The sequence below is a fragment of the Kogia breviceps genome, chromosome 2, assembly GCF_026419965.1.
Source record: "Kogia breviceps isolate mKogBre1 chromosome 2, mKogBre1 haplotype 1, whole genome shotgun sequence".
NCBI classification, from domain to species: Eukaryota; Metazoa; Chordata; class Mammalia; order Artiodactyla; family Physeteridae; genus Kogia; species Kogia breviceps.
The window spans coordinates 147,670,462-147,698,392 of NC_081311.1; the positions used below are offsets into that span (position 1 = coordinate 147,670,462).

The window sequence follows — 27,931 nt, forward strand, 5'->3', positions numbered from 1 at the left end:
CTCTTGATGATTTTTGCAAGACCTTAATATCTCTGCATATTTAAGGACAGGGTTAGCATAAGATAGAAACTTCCTAGCATGCTATTCAAGACCGTTCCTGACCCCTTGCCTCTTCTACCACTTTTTGCCTCTCATCACTCCCAGTTATACCCTACACTCCTGGCAAAATAAATTACCTGAGTTTCCCCAAACAACATTGTACCATGTAGCCTTCCCCTAATCCCTTCTTGCCCAGCCTTCCAAATTTAGCTCACTGGTCCCTCCTCTAAGAGAAGCCTTGCTTGACACTTTCCCCGGGTCAGGTTAAGGATCTCTTCTGTGTTCCCTAATGCTCTAGGCTTACTCCGTCATGGCTTTTCCCACAGCACACAACACTTCTGTTTCCTTGTCTCTCCTCTAAACAAGGCTGATGGGGTCTTAAAGGCAAGGATTGTATCTTTCACTGCTTTAGCTCAAGTACCCATATGATGCATGACAACATACTAGCTGATGGAAAATGTGGAAGAAGGGAGGGAATAAAAGCAAGTTGCTTTTCTAAAAGAAACAGAAGTTGTTCTGGAGGTGAGAAATTGGAGACAGGCTGCTTAAAAATTATGAAACTGAAAGTAATTATACTTTCCTTGATGTCTAGTGACAATTAGCTTAATTTCTGTCACTTCAACAAATTCCTTCTGGATAATATTTTTTGGATCTTCTACTTGGACAGGTTTCTTCTTTCAATCTGTAGTACAACTGGACCATTTTAGTTAATTGTTTCTCACATCTTGGCTAAAATGTATCTATTTTGAAAAAGGTAGAATAGTGTGTATATAAATTTTTTTAAATGTACCAAACTCAGTGCTTAATTATTTTGTTTTTGTCTGAAACAATAATGTTGCTGTAGGCATTACTGTTTTGTATCACTGTAAATATCTTGAAAAAGCAACATCATCTTTTTAAAAGATATCAACTTTTCAGCAGTGATGGCAGAAGCAGTGGAAGCCATAACAATTATTATATTTCAAAGTGCTTCCGTTATGTTCCTCTGGCTGCCCCAACTTTTGCTTCACCTGTGCTTTCAGGCCGATCACCCAAGAACCAGACCATGTAGTTTTGACCTCAGTCTCCCCTGCTTGCTTTCCCCATTGGAATCATATGGCTGGGAATGAAACTTTGTGACCCATCAGTCATTGTTTTACAGCTTTAGGTTCAATCATCGTTGTCATATAAATACAGGCTCATACTGTTCTGCTCTTGAAATATATTATATATATTTATCTCTGATTCAAACCACAATCCCTAAACAATGATAAGTAGATTTGGGGTGATCAATACATATTAACCAGAGCTTCTTTTTTGTGAACATGCTAGAAATATAATAAATGAGATCATCTGTAATCGTGAAAGATGAAAATTTGAGGAGATCAAGATGAGTTATGGGGCTTCCCTGGTGGCGCAGTGGTTGAGAGTCCGCCTGCCGATGCAGGAGATACGAGTTCGTGCCCTGGTCCGGGAAGATCCCACATGCCGCGGAGCGACTAAGCCCGTGAGCCATGGCCGCTGGGCCTGCGCATCCGGAGCCTGTGCTCCGCAACGGGAGAGGCCACAACAGTGAGAGGCCCGCGTACCGCAAAAAAAAAAAAAAAAAAAAAAAAAAAAGATGAGTTACGATAACAGGTGCTATGTTCACATTTCATGCATGTCCTCATAACTCTTAGCAACATCTGGTAACCAGAGAAACTCTTCTCCAATCAGCTATCATCCAGTGTTGACAATCAGCCTGTACTTGTATTTGTGGCTAAGTGATTTAGCAAATAAGTTCACCGAACGCAGCAGATAACTCTAAAATGAAAAGGGAGTATCTCAGGTTCTTTGAGTTACATGGCTCAATCTCCACTTGAATCTGGTTTATGAAAAGCATCAGCAGCATTCAGTAAAGCTTCAGGATACAAAATTAATACAGATAAATCTGTTGCTTTTCTATACACTAATAATGAACTATCAGAAAGAGAAAGCAAGAAAACAATCTCACTTAAAATCACATCAAAAAGAATAAAATACCTAGGAATAAACTTAACCAAGGAGGTGAAAGACCTATACTCTAAAAACTACGAAACATTGATAAAGGAAATTGAAGATGCTACAAAGTAATGGAAAGACATTCCATTTTCTTAGATTGGAGGAATTAATATTATTAAAATGTCTATACTACCCAAAGCAATCTACAGATTTAATGTAATCAATACTCACGACATTTTTCCCAGAACTAGAACAAATAATTCTAAAATTTATATGAAACCACAAAAGACCCTGAATTGCCAAAGCAATCTTGAGAAAAAAGAACAAAGCTGGAAATATCATGCTCCCTGACTTCGGACTACATGTTACAAAGCTGCGTAATCAAAACAGCATGATACTAGCACAAAAACAGATACATAGATCAATGGAACAGAATAGAGAGCCCAGAAATAAACCCACACACTCATGATCAATTAATCTACAACACTGGAGGCAAGAATATACAGTGGATAAAAGACAGTCTCTTTAATAAGTGGTGCTGGGAAAACTAAACAGCTGCATGCAAAAGAATGAGATTAGAACATTTCCTCACACCATATACAAAAATAAAATCTAAATGGATTAAATACCTAAATGTATGACCTGAAACCATAAAACTCCTGGAAGAGAACATAGGCAGAACACTCTGACATAAATCATAACAATATTGTTTTGGATCTGTCTCCAAAGGCAAAGGAAACAAAAGCAAAAATAAACAAATTGGGACCTAATTAAACTTAAAAACTTTTACCTAGAAAAGGAAACCATCGACAATAGAAAAAGACAACTTACTGAATGAGAGAAAATATTTGGAAATGATATGATCGATATGAGGTTAATATCCAAAATATATAAACAGCTGATATAATTCAACATCAAAATAATCTGATAATAAATGGGCAGAAGACCTGAATATACATTTTTCCAAAGAAGACGTACAGATGGCCAACAGGCACATGAAAAGATGCTCAACATCACTAATCATCAGAGAAATGCAAATCAAAACTACAATGAGATATCACCTCACACCTGTTCGAATGGCCATAATCAAAAAGGCCACAAATAACAAAAGTTGGTGAGGATGTGGAGAAAAGGGAACTCTTGTGCTCTGTTGGTGGGAATGTAAACTGGTGCAGCCACTATGGAAAACAGTATGGAGGTTCCTCAAAAAACTAAAAATAGAACTACCACATGATCCAGCAGTCCCACTCCCGGGTATATATCCAAAGAAAATAAAACACTGTTTTGAAAAAATTCACACACCCTAATGTTCATAGCAGCATTATTTACAATATCCAAGATACAGAAGCAACTTAAGTGTCCGTCAACAGATGAATGGATCAAGAAGATGTGGTATGTGTATATAATGGAATATTACTCAGCCATAAAAAGAATGAAAGTCTGCCATTTACAACAATGTAGATGGATGTAGAGAGTATTATACTTAGTGAAACAAGTCAGAGAGAGAAAGACAAATACTCTATGTTATCACTTATATGTGGAATCTAAAATATTAAGAAAAGTAACGTATATAACAAAACAGAAGCAGGCTCACAGATACAGAGAAAAAACCCAATGGTTACCAGTGGGGAGATGGAGGGGGACTGGCAAGACAGGAATATGAAATTAAGAGATACAAACTACTATGTATAAAACAGATAAGCAACAAGGATATATTGTACAGCACAGGGAAATATAACCATCGTTTTGTAATAACTTTAAATGTAGTATAATCTACAAAAACGTTGAATCACTGTTGTACACCTGAAAATAATGTTGTAAATCAACTACATTTCAGTTTTAAAAAAAGAAAAAGAAAAGCATCAGTAGCAACACTACTCCTGAGGTCCTGTGTGCTAACATCGCCACCTATTGCTCATTCCAGGTACAAACCATCACACCTCAAGCCAAAGACTAGACATTCTCTAGGTAAGAAACAGACTCTTGAGCCTTGGGTAATCATTACCCCCTAGCAGGATTAAAAGGTAATCAATTTCACTCCTGAAACTACAGAGTAAAGGCAGTGGGCACTCTTGCCAATGTGGACAATTAGGTGATAAATATATTTTATTGAATTTCACACATTGGAATTACATTGGCTTATCGATTTTTTTGTATGTTTTATTCTCTGCTATATGCCCAGCATTTAGATCAGTGCCTGACACATAGTAGTTGCTCAATAAATATTTATTAAATAAACGAATCCGTAAAGAAAAAGGGTAATTATTCTCATAAATTTGCCACACTACTTATTTAGCAACTTCAATTTAAAAAATTATTGTGACTTTTTTCTAGTAAATAACAATATCCCTAGATATTGATAGAATTGGTAGAGAGGGACAGGTGACAATAAAAGGAAAGAAGGGAAAAAGAGGAGGGTTTCCAGATGATTGCAACAGAAAATACCAGAAACATATGATAAAAATCTGAATGAAAAAGAAATAAATATGATATGAAAGGCATACTAACAGTAGTCCATTCTGCAGATGAGATTATGACATTCATTTCTTTTTATTTTAACAAAATTTTAAAAAGTTAAAGATTATCTTAAAAATCATATGTTTTGCATTTTACTGAGCAAAAACACTCAAGCTGTTACATTCACTAATTCATATATTACCCATGGCACTATCATTTTTTCACACTGGTATTTGACACAGAAATTGAAGAATATTGACCTAGCTTTAACAAATTTGGAACAAGTCGTTGTTTGCTAAAAAATGATTCTATTTATGAAGAATGAAATTGGTTTTCAAGGTACGTTTCTTTTTTTTAAAGCCCTGACGCTCTCTTTCTTTTTCACAGCGCTAACATCCTTATTTGCATGTGTGAGGAGAGTCTTCACTGCTCCTACCCATCTCACTGGTGTGTCAAGAATGCCTGACTCTGACCCCTCTGGGTTTTTTTGTTTTGTTTTGTTTTTTTGTGGTACGCAGGCCTCTCACTGTTGTGGCCTCTCCCGCTGCGGAGCACAGGCTCCGGACGCTCAGGCTCAGCGGCCATGGCTCACGGGCCCAGCCGCTCCGCAGCATGTGGGATCTTCCCAGACCGGGGCACGAACCCGTGTCCCCTGCATCGGCAGGCGGACTCTCAACCACTGCGCCACCAGGGAAGCCCCCTCTTTTTTTCTTTTACCATCTTTATTGGAGTATAATTGCTTTACAATGGTGTGTTAGTTTCTGCTTTATAACAAAGTGAATCAGTTATACATATACATATGTTCCCATATCTCTTCCCTCTTGCATCTCTCTCCCTCCCACCCTCCGTATCCCACCCCTCTAGGTGGACACAAAGCACCGAGCTGATCTCCCTGTGCGATGCAGCTGCTTCCCACTAGCTATCTATTTTACATTTGGTAGTGTATATATGTACATGCCACTGTCTCAGTTTGTCACAGCTTACCCTTCCCCCTCCCCATATCTTCAAGTCCATTCTCTAGTAGGTCTGTGTCTTTATTCCCGTCTTACCCCTTCATGACCTTTTTTTTTTTTTTTAGATTCCATATATATGTGTTAGCATACTGTATTTGTTTTTCTCTTTCTGATTTATTTCACTCTGCATGACAGACTCTAGGTCCATCCACCTCACTACAAATAACTCAATTTCGTTTCCTTTTATGGCTGAGTAATATTCCATTGTATATACGTGCCACATCTTCTTTATCCATTCATCTGATGATGGACACTTAGGTTGCTTCCATGTCCTGGCTATTGTAAATAGAGCTGCAATGAACATTGTGGTACATGACTCTTTTTGAATTATGGTTTTCTCAGGGTATAAGCCCACTAGTGGTATTGCTGAGTCATATGGTAGTTCTATTTTTAGTTTTTTAAGGAACCTCCATACTGTTCTCCTTAGTGGCTGTATCAATTTACATTCCCACCAACAGTGCAAGAGGGTTCCCTTTTCTCCACACCCTCTCCAGCATTGATTGTTTGCAGATTTTTTGATGATGGCCATTCTGACCGGTGTGAGATGATATCTCATTGTAGTTTTGATTTGCATTTCTCTAATGATTAATGATATTGAGCATTCTTTCATGTGTTTGATGGCAGTCTGTATATCTGACCCCTCTTTATCTGGGCCATTCTCAGTGTTGGATTTGTAACCTTGAGGGTTGAAGGAACATCTTCCTCTGAGACAAAGAGCAGGCTTGCTTACTGTTTGCTATAAAACAGCCAGTTCCCCAAGTTTAGGATTCCTTCCCTGCAGCAGTGCCCTCATCCATTGGGGTCCATCTGCATCGCCCCCTGGGGAACTGATGTGACATTTGACACTCTGGTTACCTCTCTTGCTTTGAGTCATAAAGTCTTTCAAAACTGAGTCATAAGTCACATGTCTTCCGTGAGCATCCATGAACTGTGGCAAGTTAAAATGTTAGCTGGAAAATTGGGTGAAAAGTCTCAGACACCTCACAGCTGTTGGCAGCATGGCTTCATCAAGGATGTAGAGGATCACAATCAGAAAAACCCAGCACCCTCAAGGCACAATAAAGTGAATTCTCAAAAGGGAAGTTCAGTGCTTCAGAGATAAATTGAAGATGTAAACTGAAAATACTCCTTCACTACTGAAAACAAAACTTTCAGACTAGAAAAAAATATTTTAAGGGATTTGGAATTTATATTACTATCTTAAATCCAGTGCTTTATTTTAAGTAGGGTTATTTATGAGTGTTATGCCCAGAATGGGGTAAAATGGTAATTTTATAAAATTTGGAGATTCTACAATATAAATCAAAAAGAAAAATGCCATTTACAAGCCTTGAGAAGAATTTCCTTCTTTAATTTAAACGGATTTATTTACTATATTATTTCATCATTTGTTGCTTATTAATAATATGGTAAATAACTCATTTCAAGAGTCATGATTTAAACATCTACTTTCCAAACTCCAGCTTCCATTTTTGCTGAGGTAAAAGTATACATCATCTTTCAAACTGAATTCTTAGATTTGGCGTTGGAAATTATTTCCCTGACGCTTTGAAAAGGGAAAATAAATTCTAAACCTTTCTAAGTACTACTTGGTTATAAAGAATTCTATAGTATGGATAAGTCCCAACTGAACTAATTATAATTTGAATGCCATGGGCATTCAAATGATGAAACGGGATCTAGAAGTCAAGTCTTTGGGGTTAAGAAACAGGATTTGTTAGGATTTGACCTTAATTACCGTATAAGCTTGAAAAAGTAACCACTCCGTTCTTCAATTTTTTAAAAATTACAATTGCAAGAGATATCATTCCTCCTCCCTCAAGGCCCAAGAATAATGTAAAAAGAATAATTTCCCTGGCAAGCTACCAGATAATGACAGCAGAGAAAGCAAGAGTGAGGGAGTGAGAATGAGAGTGAGAGAGAAAAATTCTCCATTTTGCAGGACTATAAAGTATAGGGCTTATGCTAGAAGCATTTTATCATAGCAACAAGTTCTATAACTGTTTTCCTTAGAAACGGCATTAACTAACTGGAAGGTGACCCACTCATTTTGTAGAATGAGAGTGTAATGTAAGTTTAAAAATCTCTTATTCAAAATCAGGACTATTAAAGAGAAATTTAACCAGCACTTACCAATTACTTAGCTCAACAGCTCCAGAAATTACGTGTTTCTTCTCTTAAAACAAAGAAATCCCAAACAACAGTAATTTGCCAAATATTTCTTTGACATGTTTTTTTTTTTCTACCATAATTATAGCACCTCTATTTTGGAACTTTACTATTCATGCTTTCCAAGTTTCCTATTAGTAAAAAATTCAAATTAAGTAACAATTTTGATACCTACCAGGACACTGTATTCAGATTGCTGATGTAATGACTTAAAATCACAATATACCTACCCTCTGTGGGTTCCCCATTCATTTTCTCTCACATTGCCCAGTTTTACATCAGTGAAATTTAGGTATTAATTCCAATAAGGCAGTTTGAAGGTGTATGTTCGATTTGGAAAGGCAGAAAATTTTTCAAACATTATCGCCATCCTCAGATACTCAAGTGATGTGAACACATGAACGTTACCACGCAGTAAGAGCCACGTGCTACAATCAATCTTAAATGAAAATAGAGCACTTCTCCCACTCAAGAAGGCCTGTAAACAGTCCAAAGTAAGATCTCCCTTTGGCTGATTTACAAAGTATGTGGGGAGAGATAAATTAGGAGTTTGGGATTAACATATACCCACTACTATATATAAAACAGATAACCAACAAGGACCTACTGTACAGCACAGGTAATTATACTCAGTATTTTTTAATAACCTATAAGGGAAAATAATCTGAAAAAATATATATATATGTATGTATAACTGAATCACACTGCTGTACACCTGAAACTAACACAACATTGTAAATCAACTATGCTCCAATTTTTTAAAAAAGGCAAACCAAGGCAGGGCAGTCAACCAGAGCCTTATGGTCTGCATGCCAAAAGCCTGCAATATTTATGTATCTTCACCTAATAAATGAAAGAGGATTTTTAAAAAGAGAAAGATTTTTTTGGTAAAAGTTTCAAGGTTATTTTTGGTTAACCTTGATTTATTATATGATAATTCCATTCCTCCAGGAGAAACACTACCGTGTTGGCACAAATGTCCACCTCAAACAGAGCAATGAGAGCTCTAAGATAAAATTCTCCTGTTTTTTTTTTTTTTTTCAGTGAGCCTTTTACATGTCAAAGCACAGAATCTCTTAGTTTTGAGTACAAAATAATGGCCAGAGTAGGAATATATTTTAAAAGCTCCTTTTTGCTGCTATCAGTTTTGAAACTCTAAGTGGAGTCGAGATTTCTGTGACGTGCTCCAGCCTGTTGAAGTCATGGGTCTCTTACTGGTTTGCCCTGATGACCTAAAATTACCAGCTTCCCCTCACACTGACCTTGTTCGCGCTGTTAAAAAAATCATTTGCCTTTTTTAACCAGGTTTTCCTTTCCACCATGAGCCGACCAAATTCCTCTTGAAGCCAATTCAGTTTCTGGTTAGAGAGCTGTAGGTGTTCTTTCTCCACATACTCCTTGGAGAGCAGAATCCCCAGAGCCTCACTCTTCAGCTTCTCCACTGCGGAATTCCATTCCTACAAGAGATCACTCTTCAGTTTATTTTATACATCCTCCCCTTTGGAATCTCTGGTAAGACTCAGAGGACATTTACATGTGTTGAATGTATCAGCCACCTGTCATTATTTTCAAATCATAAAGGAGTCAATGCTACATTCCAGGTTTGAGTAACAAGACGTAGGTAAAAAAAGAAAGGGACACAGAAAAGAGGTTAAAAAGGGAGAGGGGATGATAGTAGAAAGGGGAGGGTCAATTGGGATGTGTGATTGATGGAGGGTCTGGTTGCCCTGAATTCAGGTCACTTGCCATTTCTCTTAACAGTACCTGAAAATATACCCAAAATATGGTCATCAGTGTTTTTCAATCTCTAACTCATTTTTACCTATTTTTATTCATTTAAGTATACAAACATTTCTCTCTCACAATTTAGTCTCACTGGCAACGTGGGCAAATATGCACAAGAAAGGAAGGGAAATGTCATAGTATATGGTTGTTTGTGCATCTGCCTACACTTAGAACTGAAATTAAGACCTGTTACTCTGCACAAAGTTAATAGTTGTTATTGTGCAGTATTCGCTCCCTCCTGACCCCAGTTTCACCTCTCAATATTTCACTATTAATGATTTATAAACATTTCAACAAAGGAAAAGAGGTAGTTTTTTACTTTCTATTGCATAAGGGTGAAAAACAGTAAATAGAGAAGAAAGAAAGTAATAAAAGTTGAAGTAAATCACACATATAAACATTCAATTTATTTGAAGGGAAATTCAAATTTCTTGCAAAAGAACTGAAGACAGATCTAGTTTCATAAAATAATGCTTATCTCTAACATAGGAGTCTTGTTAGCAGAATTTCTGGTACCCATCTCAGCTGAGACTGAGCAGTGAGCATATGCTGTTTGTTAAAGCATCAAAAGTTTACCACCAAATTTAAAAAATCACAGTCTGACTCCATCCTGGCTTGCTGCCCAGTGCAAAATGTCCTATTATTAAGTTACATTTGTTACATTATATTATATAAAATAATACAATTTTAGTGCAATTTACCGCTATCATTTCCATTCATCTATTTCACAAGACAACTAAATACTGTGTACCTGGGACCATGCTAGGATAGATGTCTTGGGGACTATAAAGAAAGAATAAAATATAGTTCTTTTCTTTAACAATACATAAACTGCTATTTTATATAATTTTATATATACTGCATTATGAAGTGTATAAAATACATGCTGTTTCTACAAACACACAAATACACGTACATACACACAAAATGGTAGCATTTCAAATCACATTTGGTAGATGCTGAAGATAGAAATTGTACATATTCTTTTATGGACTTCATAGAACGTGTTCTAGTAATTGTGTAAGAGAAAAATATTTTGATCAATGGATGCAAGAATAAGTATGGTAGATTAAGGAATTGGCATTTTTTTGAGCACCAATTACGAGCTTATGTTTTGTAAGTAAAACCCTCACAAACTTAGGTTAGATGTTATTATTTTCCTAGTATTTACACAGGCTCAGAGGAGTATGTTATTCAAGGCTACATATCCAGTAAGTGGCAGAACTAAGATTATTCACAGGTTTGTATACAATGCTACATTCCAGGGAACTGAGGGTAGAAAGACTCCAGAATCCCCAAATTTCTCAGTGAGTGCAAAAGCCATACTCTTAGGCATGAAGATGGGTTACGTGAGTTCTCAAGATCCTTCATTTCTTAAAGAGCTATTTGTCCCCATTTAAGGACTGCTGATATGTGCCATGACATTATTTCGTAAAGCACTGTAAATATCCCTCCCACTTAAAAACCACTACTTTAACCTTATCGGGAAAAAGCAAATATTTCTAAAGCAGTTAGCAAAATTTCTGGCATACATAATAGGCACTCACTAAATATTAGTCTCACTTTTCTTCCCATCAGTTTTATCATGGTTCATTAGTGCCCCCAAATTTGTTCATTATTTATGGGAATTCCTGTTTCCCAGTTCTAAAATAACAATAGTGGAAGCCTTCTCCAAATGTACTGGTCAGTGTTATATATTGATCAATAATATGAGATAAGCAAAATAAAGCAGGTTTCTTTACTGTAGTACTTCTTAGAATTTTTACTATGTTAACATGCACTGAGACTCCTAGAGGAAAACGTGGTGTGAAACGTTTTGGACAAACCCCTTTGACCAAGAAACCATTTGTTTGCTAATCATCTCAGGGGACCAATGTTCTGGCTGGAACAATGCTGAGAAACGCTACAGTTGTGGCTAAAAGGAGCTAAACCAGCTACAGGTTCATTTGCTTTCACAAGTCTTTGTTTCTTTCTTTGTTTTGTCCCAATCCCTCCAGCTACCCAGTTAGTTCGTTTCCTGTCTTTTGAATCCATTCTCTATTTTCTGTCTGTTAAGATCTGTGGGGCATTAATCCTCAATGAACTCAAGTAAGAAATGCTCAATATGTGAAGACATAGAGTAAAGCAGGTAATTCTTTCAAAAAATTGACATTGACCAGAATCTTCTGTGCTCGTTAGAGGAAGAACACTTAACAAATATGGAGAAGCTAGGGGAGGCCCAGAGAGCTGGGGGAAGGAAAGTGGAGAGGAGGTTAGGATATGGAGAGATAGGTTACAGCCATTACGTGCTCAGTCTGGACAAAAAGAAACTCTATGGTGTTGGTATCTTAACCTTATGCAAGAGCATAAGGGTTGATTCTTCTTCCCACATGCTAGCACTGTGCTAAATGCTTTACATATAGTATCTCACTTAATCTTCACCACACCCCTACGAGGTAGGAACTATTATTATCCTCACTTTACAGATGGGGTAACTGAGGCTCAGAAGGGTTAAGAACTTGCCCAAGGTCTCAACACTAGTAGGTGAAAGAGCCAGAACTCATATTCAGGTAGTCTGACTCTAGAACCTGCTTCCTCAACCAGTATCCTGGCCTCAGCTCTGCAGAGAGGTGATAAACAGTGCTTTTTACACCACAGAAAGATTAAACACATTAACTTAGAATTACAGAGGTGAAACTTCCATAACGTCTGGATAAGACCTGAAACTGATAAAAGTCCTTATATGACCCTGGGATTTTCTGATTTGAAATTAGAAGCCTTATTATTTCTAAATAAACACAATGCCTTACATATATAACTGAGAATTTACAGCCAAACTCAAGCTATATTTTGCTTAGCACTGGACCAAAATAATAACGTTCTTCTCTATGAATAAGAAGAGAAATACTTGTTCTCTAACAGAGTTCATAAATCTGCCTTTAGTATAAATTTTGCAAACAACATTAAAGAGAGACTTCTGGAGTAGAGCCAAGTCTCTGAAAACCCACTGTAACCTTGTGCTTCATAATGTGTTATATAAAGTGGGCTGTGACCTTCCAAGGAAACTATAAAGGACCATTTTGTGCCTCCTATCTTTTCTTATTCTCCATCCCCAGTCTTTTAAATTACATTTTCACATGAACTCTGTGGGCAGTAAATGAAGCTGGGTCCACTCAATATTTCTATGCAATCTTCTCAGAAAATTGGTTCTGTTTTCTTTGGGCAATCTATAGGCAGTTTCTGATGCACTTCCATACCATTCTGATGATGTATTTCCCCAGCCATTTTTCTTAGGGGATGCTTCACCTATTTTATTTTTGAGACAAAACTTTCCAGAGTCATCTGAATCCAGCATGCTCTTTAAAAAACTTAGTTGTCCCTGTTGTCCAGGCTGGAGGAGCCCAACAGAGAAAATCTTGGTCCTTTTTCTCTAAGCCATTGCTGCCTGCCTGCTAAGTATTAAACCTCTGACGGGGTTTCAGTCACTTTGCAATACCAGTACTTGTCCCCACCAGCAGAAAGCCAAAGGCTGCCATTTCCTTGGCTTTTCAGTTTGACAGATGGACCTGTGTATCTCTGAGCCAATAAAGACGTGTGGCACTGTGTGTTCCTGGGCTCAGGGTGTATCCACAGATCACTCCATTACTTTCCTTCTTCACTCACAGTAGTAACCCTTTTAAACTGTACCTTTCAGTATTCCATTTGCTGAGGAAATGGAGCTTCTCCTGCATCCCTTGATTGTAAGGGTACTTTTAAGAGGATTAGCACTGATAGACAAGAAGGTGAAAATGGTTTCTTCTCTCCCTCCCCTAACCTCCCAGGTTAGCTTTTCAAATAAAATTATGGATTGGTATAAAAATTAGCCAGCCATTCCATTTAAATAGTAAAAAAATATATTAGCTACTCAAATGGAAAAGAAACAAAATACTCCCAATATGTTTAGTAAGCTTTTATTCACTTGAAAACTTCCCTGATGAAGTGGATGGGGTGTGTTTAAATGACCCAGTATCACGTGGTAAATTATTTTCCTTAGAAATTTGACTTCAGAATATAATTTTTAAGTGAGAGAAGATGGACAAGAAACAATAAGGAACATATTTATAAACTGCTAGGAAACTATCAGTCGTGGAGATGACTGGCCCAAATCACATGTGGCAGAAGCATGTGTCTGGCTCATGTGTAGGCCCCGTGCCATGGCCGCTTCGGAGGACATCTCATTAGATATAGCTCATTTCTCGTTCAGTCTTTTAAGTCTACAGTCCCATTTGGTTCAGCACCGAGGAGAATTAACTCACTGACAACAAATCATACAATTTGACATGACTGCATTAACAGATGGGACAAACAAAATAAACCTGGCGATTTTAATCAGAGAATATTTGAAAGCCTGCTTTGAGCAGAAATTTTTTGAGAAGAAATGTTTATGCTTTTGGAGGGTGGCAGTGAGCCCTTGAAAAGCTGAAAGTCTCTGATCATGCCGAGCTGGATGGCCAGCTGGGCCACAGTTACTTTTTTTTTTTTTGCAGTACACGGGCCTCTCACCGCTGTGGCCTCTCCCGTTGTGGAGCACAGGCTCCGGACCTGCGCGGCCATGGTTCACAGGACCAGCCGCTCCGCGGCATGTGGGATCTTCCCGGACCGGGGCACGAACCCGCGTCCCCTGCACCGGCAGGCGGACTCTCAACCACTGCGCCCAGGGAAGCCCCATAGTTACTTCTCATGCTCCTTTCCCAGGCATTTCTCGCCGACATACACAAAAGCAAGGGTCATCTCACTCTTGGATGACTACCGAGTTCAGTGTCCACAGGCCATCTGAACTCTGCCCTCCGTGGTGCATTTCCGCAGAGACACAGACAGACTGCAAACAGGGAAGAACTGTGATTTTGTGTATCACCTAGAGAAGAAAGAATTGTGGTGTTTCGCCTCCCGGCCATTAGGCAGAAATCATAGCTACAAGGGGCGCCTGTGGGCAACAGCAGAGAAATGGAAATACACGTTTTACTCCAAACTTAGTAAGTGGCCTCCCGCAGGGCATTTTGCTTTCCTGAGCCTTACTTCTCTGCAGTGCAGAAAAAGCCACCACCATTTCACATGTGCTTCGGCTTCTCTAGTGAATCAGATGTACATTCAATGGTGAATTGGCTGTGCTTCAAATTCCTGGATTTCAGGCCCTACTAAGATTTGGGTTTTTAGCTATATTTTCCATAATTACCCTACTGGATTTGGGACTGACAGTTTACAGCAGAAATGACAGATGTCACCGAAGCAATCTTTGAATAATAGTTGCTGCTTTCTTTCTTCTCAGTCCATTCAAATATTCCAAAAAATGCAGAAAAAACATGGCTTGGAAGCTTCTTGTTTCCTTTATTCTGTTCAGTGCTTGGCCACCAAGTGGAGCCTGTGGTTCAGGCACACAGAGCAGGGTATTTGTTGCTAATACTGAAGCAAAAGGATGTGTGGCAGAATAAATTTTTTAAATCAAATAAAATCATAACAAATTACACTCATAAGCAAGTCTTCAAAATAATGTTTGGAGCAAAATACATTTATTTCTTCTTCCTTGGTTCAACATAGTTTTTGGATAAAATTTTAATTACATAGGAAGTCGGGAAGAAATTGTCCCAAGATTTGTGTTTTCTGAGAATCATAATTTTTTCTTTAGTGTCTTGTCCTTGTTTTTCTTAGATTTTTGTTCCTCTTAATCACATTTTCTTCAAGTTGATTAAGTAAGGAGTAGAGCCAGATTGGGGGCTATTGATGCTTCCAATTTTAAAATCAAAATTAATAAAGCCTAGCTGGCCAAATTATTTTCATCTAACACAATTTGCCTACAATCAATGTGCCACTGGCCGACTAGGTGATTGCAGTTTATATTAATGTCATCAAAAGACTTACTTTTTAATTTTCTAGAGAATCTGTTGGAGATATCTTCAGGATCTCAACATGTAATTCAACCATGGGGAGAATTACTAGGTTTTGATGTTCACTTCTTATGAAGATTTCCCTAAATCGAGCAGATTAAGTTGGGAAGGGGGTATCCGTATATTTTACCCACAAGGAACATCGGATATAGATTAGAACAATGACTTTTAATTGTTATGTACAAGATCAATGTAAGAAAACCAATAACATTCCTAGATAACAACAATAGCCAATTATCTTTTCTAATAAAGATCCCATTTATAAGAGCAATAAACATTATGAGGCAGTCATTTGTTCAACTATGTATTTGGCAGGTCTAGTCTATGCCAAGCATTCTTCTAAATACTCCATCTAGGCCAGTGAATTTAGCTCCAGTGTTAGTGACGGTGGTGGTGCATCATGTATTTTATTTTGTTTATAACCAATAAACATGGTAAACCAGTACACTGTCTGGTTAGTTTGGAGATGACCACACTGTAGAATAGAGACAAGTAGAGCAGGTTAGGGGGCTCTCAGGTGCCACGCAGGGAGGGAGTTGTGTGCAGTATTCAATATGGTGGTCAGGGTAGGCTTTTTGAGTAGTGAGATTTGAGCCAAGATGGGCAGGAAGTGAGGGGTTGAGCCAAGAGGGTCTCTGGAGAAAGAATTTTCCAGGTTGAGGGAACAGCTAGAGTAAAGGCTCCCAGGTGGGAGTTTTCCTGCTGGGGTGGAGGAACAGTAAGGACACAGCGCGGTAGAGCTGAGTGTCCCACGGAGGAAGCAGGAGGAGAAGCAGTAAGAGGGGCACGGTGGGGGCAGAGCAGGAGAATCCAGAGGCAGGGCCTTGTAAACACTGAAGTCTTTTATTCTGAAGGAAGTGTGAAGCTGTTGGAAGGTCTGGGGCATAGGGTCTGACATAACTTTAAAAAAAGACAAAAATAAAAGCACAGGGCTGTTGTTTGAGAATACTTTGCTGGTGGAGGGGTGCAGGGAGCATGCCCGGTGATTCCTGAGGAAGCTACTGCAATTAGCCAGGAAAGATGGAGGTAGGTCATTCCCCAGGACAGCAGTGGAGATCATGAGAAATGATAGGATATTCTGGATCTACTTAGAGGACACAGCCCAGGTGATTTCCTATGAGTAAGAGGAAGAAGAATCAAGACTCTTTTGACCTGAGTAACTGGATGGATTGAGTTGCCCTTAACTGAGATATAAAGAACTAGGCAGAAGAGATTTTGAGTGGAAAGAAGAAGAATTCAGTTTCTGACATCCTCTTGAGCCTGTCTCTCTGGAAAGGTTGTGCTTAAGCTCCTGAAGTCAGTACCCACCACCCACTTCTACACACACACACACACACACACACACCCCTCACACACACTCACAAATTCACATTCCATTAGCAAATACTCTCACAGATTCCTCCCAAATATGCCCTAAGCCTTTTAGACTGGAACAGTCTATTTAAAGGACTATGAAGAACAAAGGCTTCAAGTTGCCTATAAGGAAAATAAGATCCCAAACCTAAAGTAGCAAGAAGAAACTAAATACCCAGCAGTTTCAAATACATTTTTAAATGCACAGACGTGTGTAATGTACACAGTCAGTGGTTCTTCTTGTTTCTGGAATGCAGAAGCAAAATGACTACAAAAGCCAGCTACCATGAGGTGATGCTGCACCTCAATCTCAGGTAGTAGGAATGTCTCAAAGAAATGGTGTGAAGCCAGTAACATATTCAACACACTCAGTTTTCAAAAGTACTGCACAGTGATAGGTAAGAAGTGACAGAACTTTTCAAAATGTGAGCGTTCAGGTAAAACACACTGGTGACATCAAACAATTTCCCTTTACTGTTTCTTGTGATAATTCATACAAAGTGAGATGTGTCTAAGCCTTTCTGATTACCCTCTAAAAGCCCCCTTGTGAGCAGTTCCTTTATGTCTTTCTCAGTCTGGGTTCTCAGGGGCTTACTGAATATGTGAAGAAAAAACTTTAAGTCTCTTCATCACCTAGATGTGGAGTCTAAAAACGTCAAACTCATAGAAACAGAGTAGAAAAGTGATTGCCAGGGGCTGGGGGGTGGAGGAAATAAGGAGATATTGGTAGGAGAGTAAAAACTTTCATCTATAAAATGAATAAGTTCTGAGGATCTAATGTAAAACATGGTGATTAGAGTTAAAGCTGTACTATATAATTGAAATTTCTAAGGGAATACACTGTACTATATAACAGAAATTTACATATCCAAAAGATAAATATGTGAGGTGACAGATGTGTTAACTAACTAGATGGAGGGGAATCCTTTCACAACATATACGTATATGAAATCATTATGATAAACACTCCAAATAGCTTACAATTTTGTGCCAATTATACCTCAATAAAACTGAAAAAAGAAAAAGTTTCAATCTCTGGATTCATGATGCAGGGAATCCCTGTATACAACTACCAGGTTTACAAAGAATCCAAACAGCCTGCATCACCCTTTCTGTACCTGTACTCCCCATCAACACCCTGTTAACATCACGGGAGTGTGCAAGTGTGCAGCTTCAGAGGAGAAAGTACCGTGGTGCTTTGTCTGTAACAATAGGTGCAACTCGGAGGCAGTGTTAGCTTTGGCCACTCTGCAGATCACTTTACTTTTCAACATTACCTGAAATTGCATTATTGTGTTTGGGTTAATAAAACGTTCACTTCCAAAAATCGGTGGTGGGGTGGTGGAAAAGAAAAGAAAAAAGAAAAACAAAAGTCAAGGATGGCTAAGAAGTTGGCAGACATTCACACATTAGTGTGAATAGATTGCTTTCCTCTTAGCACTTGAGAACTGCAGCATTGCGTCCACTGTCATGAAGTTTTGCCCATTATTTCTCTGTTGCCTCAGAATCGGGAGAGTTCCCATAGAACTGTGTTTAGTTTGTAGTCTCAATGATGACCATGCAGTAGATAGAGAGAAAGACTCATGACTTCCTAGCCAAACTGAATGTCATTTATGAACAGCAGTTTAGAAGTCCAGCCAGAGCTGACTCAGGGTAACATTTTGCTGCCAGGTTCCTGTCCAGTGGAGTCATCCACTGACCCAACTAACACTAGCTGTGTTTAACTCATGTCCCAGACCCATCTACTGGGTGTTACGGGGAATCCAGAAATGAACACATCATGGCCCTTGTTTTTTAGAATTTCACAGCTGTGGGGAAATCAGACATGTGAACGACTGAGATTCCAGGAAGGCATTAATTGGTTTAATTGAGCAATAAGCAACACTCTAAGAAGGGAAAGACAAGTACTGGAGAGATCAACAACCATTTCAGAGAAGGAATCTGGACCAACACTGGCCCTATAGGTCATCAACTTAAATCACTCCCTAGGCTGAAGTGGATACATAGAGCTTTAGACAGACCCTCTCTGACAGACCCCCAATGTACTGACCTCAAAATATTATCCAGACATCCTGAATGTGGGTGCTTTGTCTTGCTTCTTAGCCAGTTTCTGTCGGGTCCAATCTTGAACTACATACCAAATTCTGTCCACGGCTCCTGTTTCTGCTTAGATTTTCTGCCTCAGTTGCTAACACTTTGCCCTGACTTCTACTCCCCTTCCTCTTTGGTAAACAAATTGTGACCTCAGGCTTGCCTGCTTTTTAGCTTTTTTCTTACCATGTCAACTCTAAGATTATAATTAGCAACTAACTTTGAAAAAGAAGAGGAAGAAAATAGGGGAAAAGAGATTCTCTGTGAGGGGTCCAACTAACCCAAGTCTCAGAGGTGAGAAAGTCTGTGGTTCACATGGGAGTGATAAGCAGACCAAGGAAGCTTAGATTCATGGAGACGTACAGGCTTGGGGGCAGGCAAAGGGCAGGTCATGGGGGGCTTTAAAAGTCACAAGAGTCTGTAATTTATTTTGTATCCAAAGGGTATTTTAGGAGATGCCTGAGAAAATACTGGCCTAGTCTCAGCTTGTCCAAAGGTAACTTTGATGACATCATAAATGATTAACTGCAAAACAGAAAGACTGGAGGCCCAGATGACAGTTAGGCATGTGGCAGGATAATTTACTGTGTTCTTCCTATATTGTCCTATCTGCCCTGATTCAAGAGGAAAGTCAATTATTTTCTATGCCCCTATTGCCTTAGTGAAGTTTATATTAAGACCAAAAGCAGAACTTATCTGCAAGTCATTTTCCCTCCTGCCTTTTGTAAAAAGACTAAGTCCAATAAAGACATTATGAGAGATGCGGTAAAGGACAAGGAGATAAAGGTGAGGGCCATACGAAGATAGAGAGATCTGGCTGGTGCCGGAGAGAAGGCTGGATGTGAGGTGAGGCGTGTGGAGGAGATGCAGGGTCCTCTCAGGGCAGTGCCATGAAGACATGCACAGCTTCCCTGGGGATGGCTATGTATTCCCTCCAGGGAGACTGGAAGTCAGACCAGCCTGGCACCTCAAACAGGCACAGAAGCAGCAGAGCCACTGAAACTGCGGCCTCCATACAGGCTGAGACAATGATTGCCTCAGAGAGAAGCCGAGTGAACTTATGACCACAGTGACTTCCCCAGTGCTGTGGTGCTGTGTGGACCCAGGAACATCTACAGAACCCTGGAAAGGGGCTCCAACAATGACAGATTGAATGTGTCGCCAGTCATATGGTGGGAGCTCAGAATCAGGCTTATGTTGACTAAAAAAGTTTTTTAAACAAGCCAGCAATATTTCCTACAAATATTATAGTTTGTAGGCTCAGATTCATAGTACTACACAATGTAATTGTAGTGGACCTAGTGAAAGATTCTGAGAAACTAAAGTAGTGGGCCTGGGATGAGAAGGCAAGAAGGAGATAGAGGTAAGAATTGACTAAATTTGAGAGATGATCTGAAGTGAGGGGAGAGGAAGAATAATGTGACTTTGAGGTCTCTAATCTGGTGACTGAAGGGCTGCAATTTCTTTAGCCAAGAAAGAAAAATGAGGGAAGGTTTGGAGGAGAAAATAATAATTTTAGTTGTGCTAAAGTGCTGGTAAGAAATCTATAAGTCAATCTTCCACAGGAACTTCTAAAAAGAAGACTGGAGTTGAGAAAATATGTAAGAGTTGGAGATCTTTAAGTCTAGAAATCATTAAGATAAAACCTATATTATCACTGTGGGATTGGATAACTCCACATGAACAAAATATGAAATGAGAAGAGAAAAGAGCCAAAGGTTAAGCATTTCATGTAAAAGGAGACTGGAGGAAGAGAGGGCATTGAAAGAGATTTAGAAGGAGCCAGGAACCATCAAACAGATGGGAGAACCAGGGAAGGTGTTGTCTCAGAGGCCAAGTGCACAGACAGCTTCAAGTCATTTGTTACTTGAGAAAGAGCAGCTTCTCCTAATGCAGGTAAAGGATTAGTGGGTGGGGAGGCCAGGGAGGCAGAAAATGAAGTAGTTGTATTAATTTCCTAGGGTTCTTGTAACAAAGTACAGCTGACCCTTGAACAACATGGGTTTGAATTGCAAGGGTCCACTTAAACACAGGTTTTTTAAAATACATATACTACTATGTTTATGATTTGTGGTTGGTTGACTCTGTGGATGGGGAAACCATGGATATGGAAGGCTGACTATGAGACTTGAGCATCTACAGATTCTGGTATCTGTGGGGGGTCTTGGAAGAACCAATGCCCCAAGGATACTGAGGGACATCTGTACAACAAAGTCAGTGGTCTGAACAACAGAAATTTATCCTCTCACAGTCCTCTGATTTAGATTTTAGAAGTCTTAAGTCAAGGTATCAACAGTGTTGGTTCCTTCTTGGGGTTGTGAGGATATAACCTGTTCCAAGCACCTCTCTTGGCCTTGTAGATGGCTGTCTTCTCCCTTTGTCTCTTCACATCATCATCCCCCTATGGGTGTCTGCCTCTGTGTTCAAATTTCCCCTTTTTGTAAGTCATACTGAATTAGGGTACACTCCATCTTAACTAATTACATCTGCGATAACACTATTTCCAAATAAGATCACATTCTGAGACACTGGGGGTTAGGACTTTAACATATAAATGTTGGTAGACACAATTCAACTTATTAGTCATGAAAAAGGTAGACTAGTGTCTTAAGGGTTGAGAAGCTATGTTTATGTTTTCTATTTTATGAGAGACTAAATGAGGTATTAAGAATGAAGAGAGAGGGGCTTCCCGGGTGGTGCAGTGGTTAAGAATCACCTGCCAATGCAAGGGACACGGGTTTAATCCCTAGTCTGGGAAGATCTCACATGCTGCGGAGCAGCTAAGTCCGTGCACTACAACTACTGAGCCTGTGCTCTAGAGCCCATGAGCCACAACTACTGAGCCCGTGTGCCACAACTACTGAAGCTCACGCACCTAGAGCCCATGCTCCACAAGAGAAGCCACCGCAATGAGAAGCCCGTGCACCACAACGAAAAGTAGCCCCCGCTCACCACAACTAGAGAAAGCCTGAGTGCAGCAATGAAGACCCAATGCAGCCAAAAATAAATAAATACATAACTAACTAGCTAACTAAATAAATAAATTTATTTTAAAAAGAATGAAGAGAGATACAAAATGAAGAGATGGAAAAGGTAGGACTTAGAAGAATGGATGAAGGCTTAAATTTGGAAAAGAGGGGAATGGGAAACACACTGGGAGAAGAAAAGTGAAAAAGAGACAAAAAAGGACAGAGAAGAAAAGAGTCAAGTGATTTCGCTTTGAATGACTAAGTGACTGTGAAGTTAGGTTAAAGCCTGGTTGAGAATTTTAAGAGCCTGAAAGTTTTGTACTGGTTGTTATGGGGACAAAATAGGGAATTAATGGCTGATAAAGAAAATAATTTGTAAGGCTAACTGATAATAGATCATTTGCTTTTTAAATAGATCTAATCAGAAAAAGTATGCTAATTGTTTCATCTTCTTTGAGAAGTAGGAAGAAACAGAGAGAATGGGTGATTGAGTTTACTCACAAATAGCCTTGGTCCATGCTGAATCGTACAAGGAGGGAAACCAGGAAAAGGTGAAAGGAAAGGGGGGTGGGATGAGAGCACTTTTGGGTGATACCATGGAAACAAGTGTGGCCACAGGAATGGGAAACTGAAGTAAAGGCCTTTGGAGTAATGAATGTCACAGAAATCTAAGGGCACTGCACTGAATGCCACCAGATGGATGCTATAGAGTAGCACAGGAAGGTTGTAGGGATTTAAGGTGTGACTGTATTAAGACATAAGAAAATGCCTTTTTAGGTGTCCACCTCAAAGACTCAAATTCACTATTATTATTATCATAGTAATATTACCTTGAGTTGTGATAGCAACTATAAGAAGCCATGCTTTGTGGGAATTTTTATTTAAGGGCTGACAAATGACAAGAAGGAGGAGAAGCAGGAAAAGGAAGAGGAGGAGGAGGAGGAAGAAGAAGGTCAAGAAAAAGAAAAGGAAAGAATATAAATGAAGAATTTTTATAAAAGTCATAACTAAAAAAAAAAAGAAAAAAATTTTCTAAGCATTTAAACTTAACGAGCTGGTGAAGGTTTCATAAGCAGGTGACAGCAGGTAGATTTAAACTTAGTGATCACAGAGTACAATATTCTCTATTTGTTTTCTGAACTCATCCCCTTCTTAGATGGGCATAAACATTCTGAGAGACTCTCTCAATTAAATTTCCCTTGGAAATGAAAGCATATGGTTCACTAAGCTTTAAATTAATCCATAAGTTAAGGCAGAAGTTGGGTTACCAAGTGAGAAATCCAATCATTTTATAGATTTTTCCCAATGCTTGCAGGCAAATTCAATACTATTTATACATGTTTTGCCTGCTAGTAATAAAATTGTTTATAATTTATGTTCTGTGAAAAATGACATCTGCTTTTAATTGGGAAGTTCATTAAAAAATCAGACAAGTAAAACAAATTATTTGTTAAAATGAAGACAGAGGGTTTGAAATGCACTAATGCAGATGTCTCTACTGTTTAGAGACTCAGTTAATTTCTGCCTTGAGACATTTCAGATTCAGACCCCATTTTATTTTTTAAATTGGATGAAACATTATAAAAGTAACAAACTGCTTCATTTTGTAGATTTTTCTTATAATCATCAGAGATGCTGTGAGCTGATTTACTGAAGCAATATGTTTTAAAGTGGTTTTGCCATTTTTTTGCATACCTTCAGTGAAGGAATTTGGGGGTGTAATGGAAGTTCAAATATCAGAATAGTCAGCTTCTTTATACAGTTTAATACATACTGAAATGAAAAGAAAATCACTCAACAATGATTGTGAAATACTTTGAAAATATTTGGACAACCTGGGAAATATAATTATACAAACTCTAGGTATTGCTACACACTCCCTGAACCACCCAAGAGACCTACAAGTAGCTCCTTTTGTACTAAATAGTTCATGTAAGTGTTATTCCTGTGGAAATATTTCTATTTCCAAAAAAGGAACAACTGAACAATTTAAACACTTGTCTTTTGATCTTCAATTACCTGAGTAATAAATACAAGCAACAAAAATAAATCAAGTTCTAAGCTCAGACAATCATGTCCACACCTTAAGAGACTCAAAGATTTATTTAGACTTAAACCTTCCAAGTTCTTACAATGACCCAATATTTCAACTCCATCACTTAAACTCTTTCATTCTTCTGCAGCTCTTTCCTCCATAACCTTTGTTACCCAAAGGGTGGTCCAGAGACCAACAGCATCAATGTTACATTGGAGTTTGTTAGAAATGCAGATACTCAAGCCCCACCCCAGACCTGGTGAATCAGAATCTGCATTTTAAGGTCCCCGGGTAATTCATGAGTACACTATAGTTTGAGAAGATCTGGTCTACAATACACTGAAAGAATGGCTTTTTACAATCAGATAGAAGAATAAGAGAAAAATGATTATGGAAGGGGAAATTTGTAGATGGCATGATCTTGTACATAGGGAATCCTTAAAAAACTATTAGAGCTAATAAATTAATTCAGCAGAGTTTCAGGATACAAGATAGATGCACAAAAATCAGTTGTGCCTCTATAGACTAGAAATGAATAATCTGAAAAGGAAATTAAGAAAAAACAATTTCATTTACAATAGCACCAAAAAGAATAAAATACTTAAGAATAAATTTAACCAAGGGGGTTCAAGACCCATACACTGAAAATTATAAAACACTGTTGAAAAAAATAAAGAAGACCTGAATAACTGGAAAGACATCCTGTGATCATGGGTCAGGAAACCTAATATTGTTAAGAAGGTAATACTCCCAAAGTCATCTACAAATACAATGCAATTCCTATCAGAACTCAATGGCCTTTTTTTTTTTTTAAAGAAATGGCAAAGCTGATCCTAACGTGTAGAATTGCAAGGGAATCCCGAATAGCCAAAACAATCTTGGAAAAGAACAAAGTTAGAGAGCTCACAGTTTCTGATTTTAAAACTTACTACAAAAACTACATTATTAAAAAAGAAACTACAGTAATCAAAACAGTGTGGTACTGGCATAAGGACTGACATATAGATCAATGGAATAGAAGTGAGAGTTTAGAAATAAACCTATACATCTGTGATCAATGACTCTCAATAAGGGTGCCTAGACCATTCAATGGGGAAAGAATAGTCTCTTCAACAAATTGTGCTAGGATGACCAGATACCCATATGTGAAGAATGATCCTTACTTCATACCATACACAAAAATTAACTCAAAATGGAGCAGGGCTTCCCTGGTGGCGTTAAGAATCTGCCTGCCAATGCAGGGGACATGGGTCCAAGCCCTGGTCCAGGAAGATCCCACATGCCGTGGAGCAACTAAGCCCGCGCACCACAACTACTGCGCCTGTACTCTAGAACCATAAGCCACAACTGCTGAGCCCACGTGCCGCAACTACTGAAGCCCGTGCGCCTAGAGCCCATGTTCCACAACAAGAGAAGCCACCGCAATGAGAAGCCCACGCACTGCAATGAAGAGTGGACCCCGCTCGCTGCAACTAGAGGAAGCCTGCGCACAGCAACGAAGACCCAATGCACCCATAAATAAATAAATTAAATTAATTAATTTTTAAAAAGTTAATTTAAAAAAATGGAGCAAAACCTAAATGTAAGAGCTAAAGCCACAAAATTCTTAGAAGAACCACAGGAATAAATCTTCATGACCTTGGATTTAGCAATGGTTTCATAGCTTTGACATCAAAAGCAACATCAAGAACATTTAAAATAGATAAATTGGACTTCATCAAAATTAAAAACTTCTGTTCATCAAAGGACACTACAGGCAAAGGGGCTGAACAGACATTTCTTCAAAAAATATATTCAAATGGCCATGAAAAGATCTTCAACATCACAAGTTATTAGCTATTAGGGAAATGCAAATAAAATACTACAACTGATAGTACTTTACACACACACTAGGATGGCTAGAAAAAAAATTTTTTTAATATAAGAACAAAACCAAAAAGTAAGTTTTGGTGAGGATGTGGAGAAATTGAAAGCATTGTACATTGCTGATGGGAGCATGAAATGGTGCAGCTACTGTGAAAAACAGTATAGTGACTCCTCATTAAATTAAATGTAGAAATATCATATGACCCAGCAATTTCACTCCTAAGGATATACTCAAAAGAACCTAATGGAGCTTCCCTGGTGGTGCAGTGGTTGAGAGTCCGCCTGCCGATGCAGGGGACGTGGGTTCGTGCCCCAGTCCGGGAGGATCCCACATGCCACGGAGCGGCTGGGCCCATGAGCCATGGCTGCTGAGCCTGTGCATCCGGAGCCTGTGCTCCACAACGGGAGAGGCCACAGCAGTGAGAGGCCCATGTACTGCAAAAAAAAAAAAAAAAAAAAAAAAAAAGAACCTAATGCAGGTATTCAAACAAAAACTTCTCTGTGAATGTTCATAGCAGCATTATTCACAATGGCCAAAAGATGGAAGCAACCCAAACGTCCATCAGCTGACGGGTGGATAAACAAAATGTAGTATATTTATACAGTGGAATACTATGCAGCAGTAAAAAGCAATAATGGACCAATACAGCCTACAACATGGATGAACCTTGAAAACATGCTAACTGAAAGAAATCACACACAAAAGGCCACTCGTTTGATTCCATTTATAACATATCCAGAATAAGTAAATCCATGGAAAGTTGATTAAAGATTGGCAGAGGCAGAGGCAGAGAAAGAAAGGAATAAATTGACTGTTTAATGGGTATGGTGTCCCTTTTTAGGGTCATGGAAATGTTCTGGAACTACAACATTGTGAATTTACTAAATGTCACTAAAGTTAGATTTTATGTTATGTTTATTTTACCATCATTTTTAAAAAAAGCCTCTATTATGTTGTGCTTGTATGAGGCATTGTGTTAATTGTGTACTGCATGAGAATACAACTAATCCTCACAACGACAGCATGAATTAGGTACAATTATTACCCTCTTTCACAAAAGGGGGAACCTAGGCTCAGATATACAAGAAATTTGCCCAAGCATACATCAGAAGTAAGCAGACATGCTAGGATTTAACTCTAGGCCCTGGGAGTGTACCATTCACTCCACTGCCATATTCTGAGATACTATGTATTGCTGCCTCAAATAATGTATATATATCTACACAGTTTAATAACATGTAATCATTAAAAAACCATATTTAAAATATGCACTTGAATGGAGAAATGCTTATGACAATGCTAATTGGAAAACTTACACTGCAAAACAACACACAAACAATTTTGTACATGAACACATATATACAGTGTATACATACACACATACACACACAGGTTTGGAATACTCAATTTTTTGTATGTTTTATATTTCCTTCTCATTTTCATATACACCCATGTACTATGGGTGATTTTAATATTCTTTAGTTTTACATATTTTCTAATTTTTCCAAAATGAGAATGTATTATGTAATCAGAAAAATAAAACAATAAACACATTTTTAAAGAGCCACATTCCTGTAGTGGTTCTGTTGATGATAATTATGCATTTAAATTATTCAAATAAGCTTGCAAGAGACTCTTCTACTTCCTTATCTCATAGTTATAAATATTTTGTAACTTTAAGCTTGACTTTTTCCTCTGAATAAAGTTTGCTTGGGACCTAAGCATTGGTATTTTTGTAAGATCTCCAAATAATATTATTTAAAGGAACTTGAGGCTAAGGTCACAAATCCAATTTATGAAATCACTCAGCAACAACTAGAAAATATTTTCAATGACTTGGAAAATAGGATTAGATGATGAATCATGGATGATTATTTTAATCTTGAAGCTGAGGAATGTGAATTCTACTATAGTAAAACATTGAAGATGATGTTTCTTTACACTATTTTCAGTTTGTTTCTCTGGCAGAACTTCAAAGATTATTTGTTAATCAAGGACTTTACAAAAAATATATAGCCATCTATGAAAATTAAGGAGAATATGGACATACAGGAAGGATATAGGAAAATCCTCTAAGTCAGTGTCTCTTAAACTTTTGTGTCCATACAAATCTTCTGAGAGAAATTTGTTAAAATGCAGATTCTGACCCAATAGGTTTGGTGGGTGGAGTCTGAGATTCTGCACTTCTAATGACTTCCAGATGCTGCTGTCTGGGAGCCACAATTTGAATAAGTCTTTATGTCACCTTTAAGCCTTTTAAATAGGCATTAATAACCTCCATCTCAAAAGATATC

At 38.3% G+C, this 27,931-nt stretch overlaps 1 protein-coding gene across 10 annotated transcripts in view; it reads right to left on the reverse strand.

The window, feature by feature from the left end:
* Positions 1 to 27,931, reverse strand: part of CCDC141 (coiled-coil domain containing 141) — a 218,812-nt gene that overhangs the window by 103,732 nt on the left and 87,149 nt on the right. For 9 of the 10 annotated variants that reach the window (XM_067026390.1, XM_067026391.1, XM_059053584.2 and 6 more), the window contains one exon: positions 8,900 to 9,094. The exons of the other annotated variant lie outside the window; for it this stretch is intronic. In XM_067026390.1, the coding sequence (XP_066882491.1) occupies positions 8,900 to 9,094 (195 nt within the window). The remainder of the gene's footprint in view (positions 1 to 8,899; positions 9,095 to 27,931) is intronic. 10 annotated transcript variants of the gene reach the window in all.